The 23,697-nt window shown below is 33.0% G+C and overlaps 1 protein-coding gene and 1 long non-coding RNA gene across 3 annotated transcripts; both read right to left on the minus strand.

The window, feature by feature from the left end:
* Nucleotides 1-1,366: 1,366 nt before the first annotated feature.
* LOC121990385 lies at nucleotides 1,367-3,204 on the minus strand. The gene is made up of 3 exons (XR_006114581.1): nucleotides 3,173-3,204; nucleotides 2,746-2,895; nucleotides 1,367-1,837 (listed from the first exon to the last, which is right to left on the minus strand). It is a non-coding gene; the product is annotated as an uncharacterized LOC121990385 (long non-coding RNA).
* A 1,170-nt stretch (nucleotides 3,205-4,374) lies between these two features.
* LOC121992947 (WD repeat-containing protein 36-like) lies at nucleotides 4,375-22,715 on the minus strand. 2 transcript variants are annotated; one of them, XM_042547592.1, is made up of 19 exons: nucleotides 22,376-22,715; nucleotides 21,360-21,387; nucleotides 21,082-21,182; nucleotides 20,258-20,461; nucleotides 19,916-20,159; nucleotides 19,425-19,600; nucleotides 13,649-13,731; nucleotides 13,264-13,336; nucleotides 12,717-12,782; nucleotides 12,556-12,598; nucleotides 11,171-11,310; nucleotides 10,797-11,009; nucleotides 9,276-9,360; nucleotides 8,911-9,205; nucleotides 8,171-8,429; nucleotides 7,836-8,046; nucleotides 7,004-7,221; nucleotides 5,661-5,812; nucleotides 4,375-4,903 (listed from the first exon to the last, which is right to left on the minus strand). In XM_042547592.1, the coding sequence occupies exons 1-18, from the start codon at nucleotides 22,499-22,501 to the stop codon at nucleotides 5,663-5,665; spliced, it is 2,715 nt and encodes a 904-aa protein (XP_042403526.1). In that variant the 5' UTR covers nucleotides 22,502-22,715; the 3' UTR covers nucleotides 4,375-4,903; nucleotides 5,661-5,662. The 2 variants fall into 2 exon arrangements, with proteins under 2 accessions (XP_042403526.1, XP_042403525.1); XM_042547591.1 differs by having other exon boundaries at nucleotides 5,656-5,812.
* Nucleotides 22,716-23,697: the final 982 nt, after the last annotated feature.

The following is a 23,697-nucleotide window of genomic DNA, read 5'->3' on the forward strand; positions in this document are numbered from 1 at the left end:
CTAGGCAGCTTCTCGCCCATCACTTCCTGAGAGAAAGGCACACTAGGTTGTTTAGGCATTTCCAGAGTAGCTAGAGCTTTACCTCTATTTGAGTCCCTTGGGGGTGAGTTCTTAGCCGAAGAAGCCTAAGACCGCTCGATTTTGGTGCTCCGTTCTCCAAGCGTCCGACAAAGTGCCCGAGGGAAGTCACATGACTGCTTCCTCTTGAATTTTCCGTCAGAGGTGGCGGACCCGTCTCTCGAGGCCACAGCTGCATGACGTGAGTGAGAATTTGCAGACTATTTTTTTGAGGTCACTCGCATCTTGGCCTCTTTGAATATCTCATATTTCCCTGTTGTCATAGTGACGTTGATTTTATCGGTGTATTCCATCTTCACATTCTAGATCAGGCGAAGAGGTTTCCACAGACAATGTCAAATTTAATCTCGTTCGGAAGCTGAGTCGGATGAAGGGGGCCAATGACGAGGGCAGGGATGTTGACAGGAATAGAGGAATCTAGGGCTTGGGGGGAGAGGATCATCGATAGTACCCATGATCCTATAAACACTACAGACAAAGTATCTAAAAGCGTTAGAGTGAGAACTAAGGAAGAGGTCCTTGGTGCAGGCCCTCCAACGTTCAAATCAGAAAGGAGGCTGAGCAGAAAAAGGTATGAAAGTAGAACTGTAGTAAATACGTGTGTATAAGCTAGTATTCGCGCGTACCTGGCCAACGGAAAGGACCTCCATTTTTATATTACCTTCGTGACCTCTATAATCATTAGGCACCATATAATGTCAAATGCCAAAGTATGTCGGGAGATGGAGGATGTATAACAGACTTTTATTGGGTAAAGGAAGGTTCCGCGGTGTGTATGTGATAGATTATTAGAATATTTCCTGATAAATAGTTATTATTTTCTAACAAGTTGTTATGATTACCTGAAAACTTCTCTTAGTAGTAGCTCGATCAAGACGGAATTGGCTGAGAGAATTAGGGGACTAAGCCCTTTGGCCCGATCGAGCTGGAGCCGGCCAAGAGAATGAAGGGACTAAGCCCTAGGGCATGATCGGGCTGGAGCCGGCCTGGAGAATGAGGGGACTGAGTCCTGGGTCCCAACTGGATTGGAGCCGACCGGGGGAATGAGGGGACTAAACTCTGAGTCCTGACCGGATTGGAGACGACGAGGAGAATGAAGAGACTAAGTCCTAAACATGTATTCCTTGACCTTGACCGTCACCTACCTTTTTTTTTCACTTCCACATCATCTTAATTATTGACCTTACACTATATCAACGTGTATGAATTTTTTTTTTTTTTTTTGGCTATTATCTAATATCGATTGTCTAAAGTGTATGCATGATAATTGAGTTTTTCTTTTTCTCTCAAGAGGCAAAATACTGATTACAAGAGTTAAAAAAAAAAACTCAAAAAGATGTATGACAACTACATCATCTCCAGCAGCTATATTAGCTATTGCTTGCTTTCCAGTTGTCCCCGGACTTTAGTGCAACGGTTACTCCAACCGTTAATCGAATATTTACGGTTTAAATCTTAGCTATAATGTACTGTAGATCATTTTCTTTTAGTGGGATTACAAACATAGGTAACTGGTCGCTTAGGACTAACAATCACAATCACTTTCCGATTTACTTGATGGGCAGAATGTGGAGCTGAACCGTCCATCTTGTGATTAGTGAGCTCCTAAAAACTGGATACCGGATTTTAAAAAAAAAATAGCTTTCTTTCTTGTTGATATATGATTAATCCCTGTGGAGACCAGCTGAAGTGAGCTTTCATCGAGCAACATCAACAAAACGATAAGATCTAGCTCTTGTCAAGCAATTCAGTATGCTTGCTGAAAAAAATTCCAGTGCATCATTCTTTATGACGTCAATTGGAATAATGGAAAGTAAACAAAGCTAATACTTGAGATGGCAGTTGCAGAAATCCAAGGAAACAGAGAAATAGCAGTATTATTATCAAAAGAATTTTCCTAAATCAATGTGTTATCAAATAATTGATATCTTAGCATATCTCGGTTGATATCTCTTCACATTTGAGTAGTAATCTTTAAAAGTTTCACCAACTATAACAAGGCAAGTCATCATTGAGGTTCTTCACATTGTTCTTTTAGCATCAAACCTAGTGCATCAGAAATAGATGATCTACCTAAAATCAATGATTATGAAAAAGATGTATGTGGCTTAATTGACTTAGTTTAAATAATTATAAATAAGTGATTGAATAAAAAAAAAAGTTTGACATCAAAACAGTGTTGCGCAAGGTAACTCCATGTCTGACTCAAGCGACAAGTGGAGTAATAGTTCATCAGTTTGGCAGCAAACTGAAAAAACTAACTACACAAGTGACTTTCATTAGGCAAAGAGTCATTATGTGCAACATTGTTCTAAATATCAAACTTTTGTCATTCAAATATTTCGTTATTGCTATTTAAGCCAAGTCGATTAAACCGCGTATATTCCCTTCATAGTGATTGCTTATAGGAAGATCAATCATTTTTGAATGCAAGGTTAAATGTCAAAAGAACAATATGAAGACACTCAATGACGGCTTTCCTTGTACAATTGGCAAATCTTTCAAAAACTAGTATTCAGATGTGTAAAAGTATCAACTGAGACATGCAAAACATCAATTGATTGATAACATCAATACTGACTTAAGAAAACTCATTTGATAATAAGCTATATTTCTCTATTTACTTTGTTTTCTGCAACAATCATATTAAATTATAGCTTTGTTTACCTTCCTTTCATTGAGCTTGATCTCAATTGTACCGAATGAGTTTATTCAGACGAAGGACGATGGCTTTCATCTTGCAGTGTCATATTGAGTTCATCCTCCAATCTTAAGCATGCGTAAACTTTGATATCGAAATTTAGGCCACTCTTCCTCCTACAAATGGTATCGCAATTAGCCCCAACAAAGGATAATAAAATGTAAGTTGAAAAGATTTAAGCTGAAGGGATTGGTATCAATAGTTAATGTCATTTCGTCTAGCAATTGATATTATGTTAAAAAAAATACATATCAACAACAAAATGAACAAAAGTAAACACGACAAGAGAAGTCAAATTTTTACAAGAATAGAAGAATGAAAAAACAATTTAGGAACTAAAATTAGGAAGATAATTTCTATGAAGCAAAAATGAGTAGAGTCTAATGAAAATACCAACAAAGGTCATTTCATAAGTATTATCTTATGTTATGACCAATGTTTTTGGAGAATATATAGAGGGAGAAAGAGTATTTAAAATTGGTTAGTTATAGTAGTTTGAATTAAAATAATGAAAAAAAAAAACTTTTTAATGAACTTATTTTGGTGGTGTGCACATCAATCTCTTGTCTTTATTTAAAAAGAAAAAAATTAGGTTCGAATCCAACACATTAACAACTTCTATAGCTCTTATCAATTATACTAATTAGCACCTACAATCATTTTTTTATTATTTGCTTTAAAAAAGAGAAAAGGAAGAAATTTAATTCCATTCTTTTCAAAATTTTATTTTCATATTAATCAAAGAGACATGAAAAAATAAAATTTACACAAAAGCAAATGCAATTAGTCTATTTTCTTCTTCTTCTTTTTTACTTCATTGTTTTACCTAAACTATTTTATTTATTATATTTTCCCTCCTCTAGCTAAAAGCAAATGCAATTAGTTTATTTTTATATTCTAATCTTTCCCTATTTCTTAGTTTATTGATTAAGATAAAGGTTAGTAAATAAAACATATATATAAAGAATTTTATAATTATGCTAAAGTTAAAGCAAACATGATCGAGTTTCATACTTTATCACTTTTGTAGTTTTATAAAGTTAGTTTACTTTGGAGATATTCTTTATTCAAAAGTTGATTTACATATAAAAATAATAGTTAGTTTTCTCCATAATTGGAATATGTTGAGTTCTTCAAGTTGGTTCAACTAATATGGTTTGGTTTACATATAGGTGGATCAAACATCTTTGTTTGAGCAACTTTCTTCTGAGATCAAGTAACAAGCCCACACAACAAACGTCTCCAAGTTTAATCCATGTATAAGAAGTTAATTGCTAACGAAAACTAACCATCTTTCAACATAAACTTAGAAGAAAGTTTCAACAGATCAACAATGGATTAGTGTACCTAACCTTTTATCTGTTTTGGTTTCAACTAATGTGATATGATTTAAAATCTAAAAGGTGTAGGTTGATCAAACATCTTATTTAAGCAACCTTTCCATCTGTAGCACAATTATTGAACATTAATTACCGAGTTGAATTATCCATCTTTACATCTAATGATTCAGAAAGAAGAAAGTTTGCACCATGTTTTAGTTAATTATGCAAGCTTAGACATCTGCAAATGGAGGCATTTTAATGATAAATTGGTCATGTTAAACAAAAAATGTTACAACTTGTGTAAAATTCGGAATTAGTCTACAAAAATCATATAAACCACTCGAATTTACATCCTAAGAATACACATTTTCGAAAAACCACTAAAGTTTATAATAATTTGACTTGATACAAAATGAAACTAAGTAACTCATGAAAAGGCTAAGAAGATCATGCGGGTCGCAGTTGATCCTCCACTTGAGTGCGAAGTGTCGCGATACAACACTTGATCATACAAAAGCCTCGTTCTATCGAAAATCTGGTGGTGGGATGAAGAGCTTCTGCTGATGAAAAACAAGCTAAGTAGATCAGCCGTGTAGTTGGTGCATCTCCGAATAAATTTGAGCAATCAGTAACTTATGACGAGAATGCCAGAGAAAATTAGCGCCCGAGTATAAACGCTTTGCTAGGAGTAATTTGGTGAGATTCGATATAGAGTACATATCAATGCGAGCAATAAATATGGCACAGGATTGGGTATCAAAAACTGCAGAAACAAACTCTTCATAAATAAATAGAAGTCCACCTGCAGTAACAAAAAAAAAAGGGGGAATAAACAAGCGAATCTATTAAAGTTCAAATGCAAGCAAGAAGTGCTCTAAGCATAGGGTAAAAAAATAAGCGGATGCTGCCAATTGGATTCGTGTAGCAAAGAAGAAGCAGGTATTAGTTAGATCGAAGCAGCAAATAAGAAGCCAAGCCTGCCTTTAATTTTTTTTACAAAAAAAAAAAAGAAAATTGAATGAGCAAACAATTAATAAGAACGTTTTAGGAGATATGAGTGAGTCCATTTTGTCTATCCAAACCACTACTGTGGGGTTGCAAAAAAAACCTTTCACTTTTAGCAATTTAAATGACTAGTATAGTGAGCCACTGCTTTGGGGTTAACATACAAGGTGCACCAAATTCCATAAAAGGTAAAATAAAAACACTTAAACTTATCTGAAAATAACTTTGCTTAGGACACAACTACAAACTGTTTTTATTTCTTGTTTTTTATGTTATCAGGTTTATTAGTCATACTCGTTTGAATTTGAAACCAGAACAATTACATGTATGAGCATCCCCTTCTCTTAAACAAAAAATTAACAATAAGACAAATTCGTCAAGATGAGAATTAGAATAATCTACATACATAGAGCATTAGTTAAAAATAAATAAATTAAATTAGTCGTTATCGTTTTAAGCATAATATCATATCATTAAGCTTTAACAATTCAGCTACTTGTACACAGATGAAATTTATCAACAAAGAATCGGAATAAGAAGGCAAGGAACCTGACAATCAGAACTGTGAATTGCTCAGAAATGTAACCATGCATCTAGCACTCTGAAACATTTTGTCTATCTTCTGCCAGACAGTGCTTTGAACTTCAAGAAGCCTTTTTGCTTTTTCTTGGAGCATTGAGTGATGACGCAGTGTTTCACCATGAATCTGGTTTGCAAAATAAAATCATAATCTATAAATTTAATATAAATTCAGATCAAACCAAGTTGGCTGTTAAAAGATCAAAACTCGATTATCATTATTTCAGAATGTGGAGAATGGTTACATGTCTCTCATTCTCTACCAAAGTATAATTCTTAAAAAAAATATTCAAGTAGGATTTGATAGGATAGCTCTCAAATCCATAATAATAGTTTATCAATTACAATAGGAAAATGTTTGCAATTTCTTCATAGTTGGCTGTCCCAACTATTTGGGATCAACTACATGATTAATCACCCTCCATTCCATTTAATTCAATGCTAAATGAATCTTTATCTCTTATTCAAAACAAATAATTAATTTATATCGTATTAACTAATATTTTCAATATCCCTCTATCTATTACACATTCCACTCTCATACATTCAACTCTTCCAGATATAGAATCTACGACATCTTTTATACATATAGTATCTCAATGTATTTTCTCTCATTTTATCATCATTCCACCTAATTCCCATAGGATATTAATATTTTCATATTTTATTCTTTACATCATACATCTACAATACGATTTTCAGCTCTGCTGCGTTATTTTTTTGAGCTTGCTGTTTCATAGCAGCCCCAAACTCCAAAACGCTGATCCATAAAATATGACTGATTGCATTACAGTTTATACAACCAAAAAATGGAAGTAACCAATGAACTTGTAGCACTCCTAAAGAATGCAAAGTGTGTTAAATTATAATGAATGCAGCATAAGGATTTCAAACTCTGAATTGAACGACTCACATTGGTCCAAGAAGTGCACCAGAAAATGAGCATGCCATAAATACTAAATACAACTAGGACAATTTTGGTCAGTTATGGAAGTAGTTGAATAGTCCTCAATTTCTTATCATTGCAGATAATATTTTCACATTGGATAAAGCAAGGTTTATGCAGACATTATTGTTACTAGCCATGCTATTGAAAAGAACATTTGCTAAATGCAACTGGGTATTATGCGCAGAAATGCACATACATACACATGCAGAAACAATGCATGTGGTTGAAGCAAATGCGTCATGTACTTTTAACATAAAAAATTTTGCCTAATGCTTTGGATTCTTTAAGCCATAAAAAGGTTTCAGTAAAATACCATTTTCACAATTTATCCTAGAATGTAAAAAAATCATGGCTCAGATAAATATGTACCTTCAGAAACAATTTTATAACAGCTTGAATAAACTCAAAGTTATTCCTGCAAGAAATCTCATGAATTAAGTAGTCAAGTAGCATTCCAATAGACTGAAGTTCAGGTTGTCTTTGATCTAGTTTCTCCAAGTTATCCTCATCTACAATCTGTAGCATACGGAGTTCCAAATCTAGAGCTGATGGAGATAAACCTTTAATGTAATCTGTGAATGCTGAAACTGTAATAGGAGAGGAGTGAAAAGTGTAAAGAGATGGATATAGATAAAAAATGATGGGAAAAAAAAAATCAAAGAGCAATACTAGTGTCAAAAAACAATTAGTCTGCAAGAGATGGGAGATGTTCTAACAAGCTTGGAGATAATTTTTGATGCTTCACTTTTTACCAACCAACTTTTGATTTCTTCCATCATTTTTTATTTGAACATATTCTAATAATAAAAATGGCTATTTAATTTAAATAAATCACCACTGATGAATCAAAGAGACCACGAACAATATCAACATCAAGAAGAATTTATATATTAGTGCATTACATAGGCATACACAGAACTCTAGAAGAAAATGATGTTATCAGCCCTCATTAAAGCAAAAGCATCCATGTCAACAGACATGACGTAGCCACTGGAGTGAAATTTTAGTAAACATGAGGAAGGAATGACAAGTCACTACCAAATGGAAATGACTCAATGAACCAATATGTAAAATTCTGTCACATTAAACTACACAGTCAAAAAAAACATTGAACTTGCTAGCTTTGCAATCAGGTTCCAACTGGGGAAAACTGATCTTTATTAAAAACATCATTAAAAACTATACACGTGGAAAAACTTACAATTTTTTGTCTCCACACAAGAATTCAGTAGAAGAATAAACTGTGAAGATAGAACCACAGCCTTCTGGTTTTTCATATTTTCTTTATCTTTTACTGCAGTAGCTTCACTGTCAGCCTCAAATAATATCTGCCCAGAAAGAGTAGGAACTGAGGGTAAAAAGAAAGGAGCCTTTTCTGGTTGTTTTGGTGGCTCAACTGGCTTGTTGCGAACCTGAAGAAATAAAAACATCATTCTGTGAACAGACATGAAACAAGCCACAAGTAATAGCAATGAAACATTGAATAGATAAACAAGGTAATCCAATGCAGAAAATCTATATAAAAAGCATACTGACCTTAATAATATCCAAATTAGTCAGACTTTGCCATTGGCTCCTAGGCAGCAATGAAAGAGTAATCAGATTAGGCATCTGTTTATCAAGTTGAGGAATACAATAGGCATTCTGAATTGCATTAACATTTTCAGGACTAGAAGTTTCTTCTTTGTTGGCTCCTCCATTTGAGGTAACAGTTGCCATTTTGACACTCATTACTTGATTTCCACTTGCATAAGAATCCATCTTGGATGCTCCAGAGAACATAGCTTGATTAACCCTGATAGATCAAAGACATTTTAAGACTATAAACAAGTAGGTAACAGTTCTACTAATATATCTTTTATGAAAAAACTTATTGAAAAACAAGAATAACCACTAGTTAAACTTGAAATCAAAGAACAATGTAGCAGATCCAACATGACAAGTCTCTTTGGAGACATCCGATCTATAAAAATGAACATTCTGCATAAACTAATACAGACCTAAAAGTCAGCATTAAAACTCAACATTAAATGAACAAAAGGAATGCAGACATGACATCTATTAAATAAGTATAAGCAAGTACCAAATGCAGTTCAAGCCTTCAAGGTGATAGCATATCTAAAATTGGCAGACCGTAGCTCATTCAAGTTAAACATTCAAGGAATTAAATTGCAAAGGAATAACTCTTTCATTCTTATTTGATGTTTGAAGTGGCAGGCCTAATTTTTTTTTTTTTTTACATATTTGTGTAAAACATAGACCAATTGATGGCTTACCAAAGGTATACTCCATTCTGATCAACATGGGATGTAACCAAAACATCCATTGCAGGAGACAGAGACAATGCTGTTATTGGAACATCAACAGATATTGCATCTATTTGCCTTGCTAATATGACATCAAAAATTCGTAGACTTCCATCCATGCTTGAAGATAGCAGCCATTTGCCATCATCACTAAAGCACAAATCAGTTATGCGATCTTTATGACCTTCAAATTTCCGAACCATCCTCAGTGCCACTACATCATACAGCTGAATAACCATATCCTCCAATACAGTTGCCAAAAGACCTAAAAGTGAAATCATGAATTACATCAGATCATGATTCTGTAGTACTAACAGAATAGAACAGAATATTACCATTTACTCGGTGATACACCAACTTAATTACATGTTTTCCAACATTCCAATTGGATCTTAGTTCACGTCCTTTAAAATCCCATACCTACAGAAGATGGATATTTAAAAAAATCAATCATATAATTCAAATTTCAAAGTGCACATTATACAGATAATCTATGAAGCATAGCTTTTTGATAGATTGCTCAAAACATAGAGGCATCATGAGACTGAACTGAGAGAACTGGCAAGTAGAAAAAAAGATAAAATAGAACTTAATGGAAAATGATCTAGATGCTCAATGAAGTACATGCAACGAGTGTAACCAGATGAAGCAGGTTTGGGATTCAACATTCCAAGAGTTTCAGGCAGTATACAATAATGCATCCTTCTGTCTGGTTAAACTACGGAGTGCAAGACAAAGGTATTTTAAACCTACACAAGTCAAGTACAATAATAAAACATCCGATAGAAAAAAATATATATATACATCATGATACAGCAGGTTTAAAAAAAAAAAGCAAGAAAAATCCTTCAAATGGGTTATTAAGGGCATCCACAACCCACTCCCATTATAACACCCGCCACCTCATCAAAAAGCATGGGATCCGTCATATATTTATTATAACAACATATCTCTTTCACCTACATTCCTTTTAATATTAACACTCATTATTTATGGATCACAAAGTACACTCAATCATTTTAAAATTATATCATATTAAATAAATATATTTTAAATATGCTTTAAAATATTAAAATTATTATTATTATTTTAATAATAATCTTACTTTTTAAAAAATAATTTTACTGTTGTTAAAAAATAATATTAAAATTTATAATTTTCTAATAAATAAAATTTTTTAAGAAAAACACACACATGTGGTGGGCCAGCCAGGGCCCCTCCCATGTTTGCTTGAACGCGCTCAATACTTTGAACATGTCTAAGTGTAGGGGTGTTATAACTTATAACACCCCTTCACAATGGTGTTAACACCAACGGGGTGTTATAACACCCCATTAATGCATCCATTGTGGATGCTCTAATAGGTTAGATCAAATATATTATAGTGCCTCAATCTCACAGCTCTGTAAATGGAAATGCACCTAGAAAAATCTATGGCCAGGATTATCTCAAATAGGAAACAAGTAGTATGCTCCTGAAAATTGCACCCAGGACGTCTTACTGTACGATCGATAACTTCAATAAGTAGCTGAATGGGAAACTCAATACTTGCCCAAACACTTGTTATCATAGGAATACTCTCATATCACAATGTGAAATCATATCAACCAAATCAAGTTAATGTTTGATCCATAAAAGAACAAATGATCTAAGAGTCTATTGTATGATGATTTCAAATATGAAAAAGGTTGTTTTCATTGGTGGATGGTGCAAAACAGTTCAAAATACAATTTCTGCTGTATGTTGTGCCTAAAAAGGATAGTCCCAACTATCATATTAGACTTTTTGACTGAAAAAACAAACATACTAAACTTGTGAGCCAAAATTCATACATACTACACTCCTTCAGCATATACCTTGAGGTCACCATTATATCCTGCACTGATCATTGAGCTGTTAGTAGCATCACAAGCAATTCCAACCACTTCACCATCATGTGCATACTGTCTTGATTCTGAAATATCATTATAACTACCTCGGCTGATGCCTGATTGGAGGTTAAACCGTTCAATCCAACCACCATGAGTACCCAAAATGGCGAAATTGCCACATGCACTTATTGCACATGCCTGCAAGATACGACAGAGATAATTAGATGACTTATCCAAAATGTCATAAATTTTTATAGAGAGAGATCACAAGATCCATTTAGGTGAAACTGTATCATAAAGATTCAAAATTACAGAATGAATAAAGCAAAGCAAGTTTAACATGTTTCAAAAGAATATACCTTAATGGGAGTTTGGATATCTGCTGATGGTGATAGAATATGCTCACCAATAACAAAGTTCTGAAGCCGCCAAACATAAGCCTGAGGCGTGTCCATATGACAGGTAACAACATTGCACCAATCACGTTCACGAATCTCAGCTGAAATAACAGAAACAAACACAAACTGAGACATATTGCAAACAAAATGTACATAAAAATTGTGAGCAGCAAATATAGTCACCATTATTAGAAGATGTAAATTGTAGTGTCTATCTGGACAAATCAATAGCATGATAAGAAAGTTATTAATTTGCCAAATCACAAAAAACAATGGATTCACTATTTTTCACTGTGAACTTTATTATTTCTCTCCTGTCTCTGTTATTCATTTGACCCACTGACCATGTAAATTCTTGTCTAAAAGTTGACCTTTTTTATTGATGTTAAAAACCTTCATCAGATAATAAGCTTTCTAAAAATGATTATTTAGCTTGTGCTGGCTATGAGATACGCAAATTCAATCAACTTGTTATAGTAGTATACGTTAGTATCCTCCTAGTTACGAAGTTACAAGTCCAGGATCTGATGTCTTGGGACAGCATAAGTGTGCTTAGGAATACTTTTTCTAGCCTAAACATATAGTTTGAAACAATTATATGTGCTGATCAACAGAATAGGAATTGATTGCAGGAACAAAGTAGCAATATGAACATTTTGCATTGCAGATCTTGCCATTGGTTGATTGTCTAGGTCAGAAATATTATTCCTTAACTAGATCAATGTAGGTGACACTACCTGACAGGAAGTACAAGATTCAACAACAGAGAGGGAAGATACACAGAAAAAGCAGCTTTATAGTTACATTTTGAATCCACTGTCGGCCGCCTTTTAGTAGCCATCTAGGTTTTGACCAACAGGAAAAATTAGCTAAGGTCTTGTGGCTGATCAAATATAAGTGTAATTGTAGTTGTGCAGTTAGATACATTAATAGAACATGGCTCAAAATTCAAAATGAAACAAGTTCATGCTCAATGAAGCAACTTCTACAATAATAGAACTCTGGCCAAGCATAAGTGTGTGGTAAGTAGGATCTCCGTCAAGAATAATTCTCCAAAAGCAGGATTGGGAGTAAAGTTGTGTCAATCTGTATAGTGCCTTTAGAAGTAATACTAAGAAAAGGAAGATCCTTTTTAAGAAAATGATCAATTAATTCCAAGAAATGTAACAATGGTGTAATTAAAATATGCAAGATCCTGAGTCAAAAAGATATGATATAAGATCAACTATGATGCCATGTTTTCCATAAGAGACTCAAGGAAACACACTATAGCGAGACATCTCCAGGGATATTATGAGGAAATATAGTCCAGTCATGGAAGTCATATACTGAGAAATGATTCATACCAAAGTCAAATGCAATAACGGGCTTCAATTTGATTTCTTCCTCCTGGTGAATAGTTAGAAGGATTGATAAGTGAATTTCTTACACAATTACAAATTTTTAAATGAAAAAACTTTGATATACAATATGGTTGATATTAAATACAGGATTATTCGTAGAGTACCCGTGCTCTGAGCTTCTTGGCTCTTTTAGTTACATGACGTTGAGAAAGCTCCCTACTTTGTTGTTCCTGTTAAACAAATAAAATATATTTATTAAGTGGTGTATACTAAACTAAAAGATCTTGGTGTCAAATTCATCCAAGAAGCAGAACTAACAGGACATATGGTCTTTGTTAAAAGGATTAGTTTATTCTATAAAAAAAATTAATCTAAATAGATAACGTTTCCAATTTATTACAAGGAAATCACAGAAAGTAGATACCTAGCAATACCAGACTCTAATAAATACAGGTACCAGCTCATATGAACAATTAAGAAAGCAACAATTTTGTGAATCAAAATATACAAATGGATGGGATCAAGATCATGAAAAGTTGTAACGTGCATAAAGTGATGACGAATTAGTCAACTCACTGAAAGTTAATAGAAATTAAATGAAACAAAACTAACATAAGATCACACTCTTATAGATCAAGCTCAAAGATATAGCTACACATAGAATGATGGGAAAATAAAGAGCCTAAAACTAGGTGAAAGAAAGAAACAAACCTGAATAATAGAGAAAAGACGAAAAGCCCGATCTTGACCAGCAGATAAGATATACCTCCCGTTCCCATAAAATCTGTCAAAATTAGAAACTTTTTAGATTGTTCAAGACTTCAAGTAACAATAATTAGAAAGAAATTAATCTGCCTTGTTTAGATTTAAAATATGCCTTTTTGGATTTCAAGCAATAAGGCAATTAGAATCAAAACATGCCTTGTTAGCTTACGTAGAATGTTAGATTACAAGGAAAATTAGTTTACATGATCAGTCAAAATTAGAAACTTCTATGTAATTAACATTCTGAATGAAATTAATCACTGTCAAATAGTAAAAGAATAGAGTAGATAAATAGAGGAAATATAGCATGTTTTGAAAATCTCGAGTTCACCTTAAGCATAAAGGTGGAGCACTATGCCCACTCCGAAAGCGTAAGAGGCGAGCATCCCCATCAATTGTATCAAAAATCCACATCTATCATGAAAAGTACAGGAGTTATTAAGAAAATGAAGATATCTAAATATTTCTAAGCATTCAAGGAAAAAAAATATGTTGTTGTAGAAATTCCACAAGATGATGTACGTGACTCTACTACAATAAGAATCTAACATTTAGAAATAAAATGAGATGGAATTGTATAAATAATTTATCCTTGATGAAACTTGATCCAGCCAATGTTAAGTTGTCTGTCGGCGTTAAAACTATGACAAATATTCAATGAATGGATCCATTAAACTATTGTGTTAATGCTAGGTTGTTCCCCGAAAGGAACGCGTTACAGGATCCGACTGTAACGTCTCGGCAAGGACCGCTATATCTCCAAAACTCAGGTGTAGTGCTAAATATGCAAGAGTTTGCATTGCAGAATCCGACTGTAACATATCAGCAAGGACCGCTACATCTCCATGAGAACTTAGATGTAGTATTAAATAGGCAAGAATTCTCACATCATCGGTTGGATAAGAACAAATATGATAGAAAAAACTAATAGTCTAAGATTTGGAAAATGGAATGAACCCTCATTGGTAAATCAATGGAGGTAGTAGATACGATGATTAGAAGAAGAATTAGTATTTTGTGTGTACAAGAGACAAAATGGATAGGCGAGAAGACAAAACTAATAGAGAACTCAGGTTTTAAGTTATGGTATACAGGAAAAAATAAAATAAGAAATGGAGTTGTATTGTTGTAGACAATTCGTTAAAGGATGAAATTATAGGAGTAGTTAGAAAAGAAAATATAATTATAGCCCTTAAGATAATAATGACGAAAAAAACTATGAATATAATTAGCATATATGCACCGCAAGTAGAATTAGATAAAGCTACCAAATCAAAATTTTGGGACGACTTAGATGAAATATTACAAAACATTCAGCCAAAAATGATTTTAATAGGAAATGATCTAAATAGGCATATCGAAATGAAAAATGAGAAATATGAGAAGATACATAGGGTTATGGGTTTGGAACGACAAATGAGGAAGGAAAAACTATATTAGATTTTGGGATAGCATACGACCTTATATTAGCTAATACGATTTTTAAGAAAAGAGAAAAACACTTATGTGGCGTTTGGTTCTTTCCTAGGAATCAAAATGAGAATGAGAATCATAATATTATGAAATGGAATGGGTATGAGCATGGATATCACTTTAAAAATAATATTTAGTTAGTTGAATATTTTCTATCGGAATAAGCTAAAATTTCCATTTTTTTCCTTAAAGGAAAATAAGAGAAAAAAATTAGATGTGAGAGAAAGTTGAATGTGAGAGAAAAATATGATGAGAGTGTGATAAAAGAACAAGTGTGATGAGAGAGAAAATATGATGGAAAAGAATAAAGAGAAGAAAAGTGTGATGAGAGAAAATAAGGAAAGAGAGTGTGATGGGAGAGAGCAAGATGAGAGAGGATGAGAGAGAAAGTGAGATGGGAGAAAATGAAGAGAGAGAATGTGTGAAGAGAGAAAATGAGAGAATGTGTGTGATAGGAGAGATTGAGGAGAGAGAAAGTGTAACAAGAAAAAATGAGAAAAGAGAGTATGATAGGAGAGAAAGCATAATGAGAGAGGAAGAGGAGTGAGAAAATGTGACAAGAGAAAAAGTGTGATGGGAGAGGTTGAAGAAAGGAAAAGTGTGATAAGAAAAAATGAGGAGAGAGTGTGTGTAATGGGAGAGATTGTGGAGAGAGAGTATGATGAGAGAGAAAGCATGATGAGAGAGAAAATATAATGAGAAAAAAAATGAGGAAAGAGAGTGATGGGAGAGAAAGCATTATGAGAGAGGATGAGGAGAGAGAAAGTATAATGGGAGAAAAAGTGTGATGGGAGAAAAGTGTGATGAGAGAAAATGAGGAGAGAGAGTGTATAATGGGAGAGATTAAGGAGAGAAAGTATGATGAGAGAGAAAGTGTGATGATAAAATGAGGAAAGACAAAGTATGATGAGAAAAAGTGATATGAAAGAAAATTTGAACAAATATATTAAGGTTATTTTCGTTCCAAACTTAATTCTCATTCTCATTCCTATCAAAACCCAGGGGGAAGGTGAGTTTTATCAATATCCAAATTTTTTAGTTTCATTCTAAAATTTTAATTACATTCCCATCAACCAAACACAAGATTTGGGAATGAATTCATTCTCTCATTCCCAAACCCTTTATTAGTCACGTTCAAAAGTGGGAATAATAAATCGTAAATTGATTTTCTTATGATTAGGATGAAGGATAGAAAGATTTGTAAAGATAGCAAAGTCATCCCTGAAGAAAGTTTAACTACCCAACTTAGATTAGTAGTGTTGGATATACGCCTCAAGCATAATATCAATAGAATATATATATATATATATATGACTCCTAGAATTAAGTGGTAGAAGTTAAAAGGTGGGAAGCAAAATATATTTAAGGAAAAGGTAAGAGTACAAACATTAGGTGAAATATACGGTGATTCTAATACGACATGGGATAAGATGGTATCAAAGTCGAAAATAGTAACTAAAAGTATACTCGGTGAGTCAAAGGGACATGCACTACTAAGTAAGGAATCTTGGTCGTAGAATGAGAAAGTACAAGAGAAATGAAGGAAAAACGAATAACTTATAAGGAATTATATATTTATAAGAACGAGAAAAACCTAAAAAAGTATACAATAGTCAAGAAAGAAGCTAAGAGAGTAGTGAATGAAATGAAACTTTTGAACGATTATATCAAAAATTGAATACAAAAGAAGGGGAAAGAGACATTTATAGAATAGCTAAAGTGAGAAAAAAGGAAGACAAGATATCTTATTCAAATAAAATATATTAAAGATGAATGTAATAGGATACTAGTAAACAATGGAAAAATAAAAGAGCGATGGAAGATGTATTCTCATCAATTTTTTAATAAAAGTTTAGGTGACTAACTTAACTTAGGTAATTTAAGTAGGTCAAATGAGTATAAAAATTTAAATTTTTATCGTAGAATTCAAACTTCAAAAGTAGAATAAGCTTTAAATAGGATGCACAATGGAAAAGCTATTGGATCAAATGATATTCCAATAAAGGAATGGAAGTGCCTAGGAAAATAAGGTATTAAATGACTTACAAAATTATTTAACATGACATTGAAAATGAAAAAAAATATCTGATTAATGGAGGATAAGTACTTTAATTTCCTTATATAAGAACAAGGGAGACATACAAAATTATGCAAGCTATAGGGGTATTAAACAAATGAGGCATACCATGAAACTTTGGGAAAAAGTAATCGAAAAAAAATTAAAGGAGATCACGGTGACCGAAAATCAATTTGGGTTCATGCCTAGAAGGTCGACAATAGAAGCTAATAAGTTATACATCTTCTTAGATAACTAATTGAAAAATATCGGGAGTGAAAAGATCTACACATGATATTCATTGACTTAGAAAAAACTTATGATGGAGTCCAAGAGAAATTATATGGAGAATTCTAGAAAAGAGAGGTGTTAGCATAACATATATTGAACTAATTAAGGATATGTACGAGGATGTAACGACTAGAGTAAAGACTTCAGGCGAAGTAACTGAAGCATTTTCCAATAAAGATATTCAAACCCACTACACATATTCAAACATAATACTGTGGTGGAAACACTAGAAGGGAAAGATTTTAGGCTTAATAGAATAAAGACAGAATATATAGAATTTAAGTTTAGCAATATTAGATATAATGAGACAACTGTTAAGATAGGAGATGACGAGTTGTCCGGAACCGAGAGCTTTAGATATTTAGGATCATTTTTGCAAAATAATGGAAGGATTGAGAGAGATGTCTTACATAAAATACAAGCAAGATGGTTGAAATGGAGAAGAGCGTCGAGTGTTTTATGTGACCGTAAAGTATCTTTAAAACATAAAGGAAAATTTTACAAAATCGCAGTTAGACCTACTATGTTATATGCAATTGAATGTTGAATTATGTCTCGAATATATGAGCAGAAGATGAGAGTTGTAGAAATGAGGATGTTAAGGTGGATGTGTGGACATACGAGAATGGACAGAATAAGAAATGAGAACATTAGAGAGAAAGTCGGAGCTGCATCTATTGAGGGAAAACTCCGAGAGACACGTTTAAGATGGTACAGACATATACTTAAACGACCAATAAATGCTCCAGTTAGGCAATGTGAAATTACGACAAACGCGCATATCAAACGAAGAAGAGGAAGTCCAAAAAAGACTTGGTTAACAACAATAAAACAAGATAAAATTTATTTAAGTATAGATAATGATATAGTTGGAGATAGAACTCAATGGTGTAAAAGGATGCATATAGCCGACCCCACCGAGTGGGATAAGGCTTGGTTGTTATTGTTGATGATGAAACTTGATGACCTAACAATGTGGTAAAAAAATCGTCTCCAAGCAGGCCAGCACATTTTGCTAGCAAAATCACAATTGAAAATCAAATGCAAGAAAATGTGAGCTAACAAGAATTTCAAAACCTTTAAGAGTGTGAACCAGTACAGTCAGAGAATTAAAACATGCAAAAACAGGACTGAAGACAAAACAAAAATACTGGAAGGGATAGATTTACTTTTGGTAGATAATTTGTATGTTAAAAATAAACAAAACCGGTGAATAATTGAAAGCCAACAGCTGAGGCATTTGAATCCAACATGAATTTTCTTGGTGTGTTACAAATAAGGTCAGCTGAAAGCAAATATATGCAATCGAAATAATGAAGATAAAATAAAACACAGCCTGAGAAGTCCTATGATGGCTTTCTCAGATACTGAGAAAGCCATCATAGGACTTATTGAGGTAGATATGAATGCTAATTTAGGCATCGCTTACTTACGCCCCAATTTTAATATGAATATACGTGATTTTGTAAAACATATTCAAATTCACATACGAGCAAAAGGGTACGTACAATTTCAGGGGGATAACCTTCAACTAGATATTATTTTCTTAGGAAAAACAATGAATCATATGCCCCCCCCCCCCCCCCCCCACTCTTCATCTCATTTTATCATGAGACAATCTAAGCCTGAATCTGCCTTTTCTCTCGTGAATGGACGAGTATGAGTCCAGTACATGATTCCTGATTAAACATGTTTTTGAAATATGAAGTGCAATCAAAAAAAGAAAGCAGATAATCACCACAACAGCATAAAGATGGCATAGCATATAAGGTTCAAAAAAGAAACAAGAGATAAAACTGAAAAGAGCATCTCTTGCATCAGATAGGCAGAATATGAGGCCTATATATCTAGTGTAGCAAGGCAATTTCAGATACTAATAGGCAAATTTTCTAACTCCAGGTTTCTAGAATCATCATACTCCAAGAGAGACCCAAATTAAGACAAAAAAAACATCAAAGATGTTTAAGAACAATAAAAAAAACTGCTTAATTTGATAGCTTCAGAAAATATTTGCACATTACGATATTTATAAATGATATTTGCACTGAATAGTGTCAGAAACTACAACAATATGTTTCATAACTAGTATCCACTAGTACTTACAGAACATAGATATAAAAATAAATAAAGAAATTCATGTGGATAAAATATACCAAAATTGGACTATATATATACTCACATAGTCACATGTGACCCAAATGCCCTTGATTGATGAGTCCAAAATAAAAAATAGCAATACTAAGATTAACAAGGATCAAGTATGATTGAATAACACCAAATATATCACCTTAATCGAATTATCTGCTGATGAACTCATTAAAACAGGCTCGTTGGCAAAAAAATGGAGTGAAATAATCGTTCCATCATGAGCTTCCCTAATGACAGATTGAAGTCTCCTCTTCTCTAGATTCCATATGCTTATAACGCCTGATGAACCACCAGATAAAAGAAAAGGCTGCCCATCTAACATAAAAAAGTAGTATATGAGTTGCAATGACAATGCTATCAAACTATAGAAATTACCAAAACATACTGTTCCAAAGTGTAGAATTTGTCATGATTAAAATATATATATATTACTATAGGAAAAATGGTATATTCCAACCATTTCAGGCAAGCTATAAAGACCATTAATCTTCTGCTGCCACTGAGCTCAAGGGAAGGAAACTTCCCTGCCTCACTTTAAAAATAAAACAATGCAAAAAAGGCATAATGTACACTTGCCCTAACAACGGGCACTATGACATCCAAAAAAAATGCTTAAGCTAGAACCAATACCTGTTCTGAATGATAAGGCTGTTACAGCACCACGCTCAGAATGTGTAAAGGACACTATTTCTTCATCATAGCGCACATTGTGGACATGGACAGTACCATCAGAACAGCCAATGGCAACAACATCCAGTGCAGGTGATGCAACACAACAACATACAGATGAACTCCACCCTGTAAAGTCAAACAGCTTTTTCTTTGTGTTGACATTCCATAACTGCAACTGGCCTTCTTGACTGCCAATAATGATCTGACAAAGCACAAGTTATAGATTCTCCATAAGAAAAATACTATAAAAATAAAGCTCTTTGGACTAGGAAAAGATAGAATGGATAAGTTAGTAGTAACCTTGTTAAGATAAGTATCTGGATGCATAATACAAGTTGGGGTGAATTTGTCATCTAACAGAATATGGCCAACTGGTTCAAGGTTCAGTTCATCTCCTCTTAAGGACCATATAAACAAATTGCCTTTGATATCAACACTCAAGACATGGTCTCCAAACACAAGCAATAGATTAACTTTGTGTTGATGTCTGCTCCACGTAGTTACCTGCTTGAAGTCATATAAAATTAAAAATGCAAAAAAGGAGATAGTAATCAAATTTAGAAGATACAATTTTTCATTAGAAATTGAACATGATATAAGTATCAAGCAAACTCCCTATGGAAAATATTTAGAAGTAACAACTAACAACAATCTTTATGAGATTTTCTACAAATTTTATGACATTATTGTGTAATCATCATTATCACCCAAAAAATTTCAAAAGAAATTTTTGAAAATCAGATATTTTAGAAATTTTTTGAAATTTTAGAAATTTCAATAATAGAAGCATCAAGAAATCTCTCTACAGAAGAGCATGTTCTGGTTATGAGATTCTCTGTAGATTAAAATCAGATAGGTTATAGTATACAATTATAGAAAAACATAATTGATTATTCACCAATATGCATTGTTTATGGTAAAAGATCATAGCATAGCTTTCTCGGCCATTCAAGCTGTAGTTTGGCAGGGTGTACAGCATAGCAGTGTTATACTGATGAACCATCATCACTGTTAACTACTACATATATGCAGTTCCAGTAATGCACCTATTATGCAAGGCAGAGTTTAACATAAACTCATCTAAGTGTAATAGCAACAAGCAAGGAAAATGATGATTCTCAAACCTGATGAGCACGTCTAAAGACACCAATATCATTTCCATAGGCAGCAATAGTAAAATCCTTATAAGATGCAAGAGCTCTGATCTTTTTCGGTAATTGAGGACCTACAATAATATTTTTTTTTTTAGAAATTTCATTCAGAGAAAAAAAGGAACAAACACTAAATACTTTTCATATGCACAAAATGTAACAACTGAACGCCATAATAAAGGACACTGCTGTTGCCATAATAAAAGATTGACAGACTGAGATGATTAGAAAGACAATTTGAGTGGTCTTACCTCCAAGAAACAAGGTCAATTTTGCGCACTGAAAAATAAAACAACAAAAAATGAGTAAGAAAGGGTGAAATTAATAAATATTTGAGAGTATCATCATGATGACAGCTTTAGTTGAATTATAGAAACAGAAAAAATTCCATCATGCGCAGACTACAGATTCTTTATTACATTGAAACAATTGCATTTGGAAATTGAGTGACAATAGACTCAACAAGCATCTGAAATTGACATGGATACTGTATAATTTAATTTGATCCACAAAAAGACTAAAGTAAAAAAAAAGGTAATCTTATGCATATTACTGTTTTAGATTACAATGTGTAGTTTATAACAAATAGTTGATAAACATCTGCAAACAATACATACTGTGTATATACTAAAAATTGCGTGGCAATTCTCATAAAAATGAACTGAATATAAAGAGAATTTGAAGTAACTGTCAGCCAAAATATAATTAACTCAAACAGAGACAAAGAGCAAGTGGTATTTCTTCAGCAAAAATTAAATAGCATTTAAGATCCTACAGGTCTACTTACAGTCCCCGACATGGGTAACCTTCTAATAATTTCTTTGTGACACTGACATGGCTAACTCTCCAATGTGAAAAAGAATAAAACAATCAGCCAATTCCGATCTCTATCAAAATAAACAGCTATAGCACCGAATGCAGGGCATTTTCCCGTTAATATCAGCATACAACAAATTTTTGAAGGCTATAATTTACACAATAATTACAATATTCATCTTTGACCTATGTCAATGTTATTTACTGCTTTCAGAACCTAATCCAATGGTTTTCCTTGAGATTCCGCCTACTGTGGTCGTTTATAAATACTACCACCGAGTTCAAATCATGCAAATTACGTTATTTGAACAGTATGTAGGAGCATGACAGAAACGCCCTTTCCCTATGGAAGATAGAAGTCTTTGCACATGGGAAAACGCCAAAGGAGATTTTTTTAGACATGAATTCAGGCAAATGTTAGCTAGAGTGAGAGAGTTGAAGAGAAACATACGTTGTAGGAGTGCCACGCCTTTCCAACACTGACTGTGACGAAGGTCTCTGTCCCTAGTCTTCGAACCGAGAAGGGGACATCGGTGGTGATATAGCCAATCGCTCGATACGGCTCGAATATCCCCATTGCTATCCGCGCGCTCCTTGCTTGAGGGGAGGCAGCGATAGCAGTTTGAGGGAAGGGAGAAAATCTGGAGGCGGAGAGGAAGGAGAATTGAAAGCAAGCAAAGTTGCCGTTTGCTGACGAAAGTTTGTTCTGTGGAGCGGTGGTGGCGGCGTGCGGACTTCAGGGAAGAGGAGGGAAAGGAAAGGGAACGCAGGGTTTTACTTACGTAGGAGGCTTTTGCTAATTTGAACACTTCATTTTAAGAATTTATCCAATCTAAAAATAATTGTAGTTATAAAAAAATAAGGAATATTTAAGTGAATTTTTTATTTTAAATTCTAATGTTAAATATAAGGTAAATTGCCCTAAATTTTACACATGCAAACTCAACTTCAGTCCTACGTAAAAAAAAAAAAATTATTCTCACCCTTTATATATCATTTTTTTTTCTTCAACTCTATCTAATGCGTTCTGATTTACCTAATTATCCTATTTTTTAGATAAAAAATTTAAAATGAGATATAATTTCTCATAAATTTAATATATTTAAATTAATCTAGTATATTTTTTTATCTAATTGAACACGACACTTTTTATGCATGATCAATTGATTGATATATTTGATTCTAATTAAATGATATTGAATTTAAGAGAAATTATACTATTATTTTTAACCAGAATCCCTCATTATTTTTTATAAATATAAAAAAATCTAAAATAAGATATAATTCCTCCTAAATTCAGTATCATTTAATTAGAATCAAATATATCAGTCGTTTAGTTAGGTGGAAAATAGTTTTATATTTTAGTTTAAATATATTGCACTTACGAGGAATTATACCTAGTTTTAGATTTTTTTATACCTAAAAAAATAAGAATAATTAGTTAAATTGATATATATTAGAGAGTTAAAGTAAAAAAAAAAAAAAAAAAAAAAAAAAGATTACATGCAGATAATGAAAATAAAGTGTTTCTTATATAAAAACAAAGGAAGAGAATTTGCTATTAGGAATTTTAGGTATATTATGTTTTTAAAATAAATTTCCATTTTGTTGTAAAATTATGTAGGTAGATATCCATGAAACTCCAATATTCAATAAACTCTCTCATTGCTTCATAATCCATCTCTTATAACTCCTAATTTAAACACATGAGTATTACCTATAAATAGTTATGTATATATTTTCTCATATAAGAATAATAAAAAGACAAAGGGA

Source organism: Zingiber officinale, chromosome 6B (assembly GCF_018446385.1).
Source record: "Zingiber officinale cultivar Zhangliang chromosome 6B, Zo_v1.1, whole genome shotgun sequence".
Classification (NCBI taxonomy): domain Eukaryota; kingdom Viridiplantae; phylum Streptophyta; class Magnoliopsida; order Zingiberales; family Zingiberaceae; genus Zingiber; species Zingiber officinale.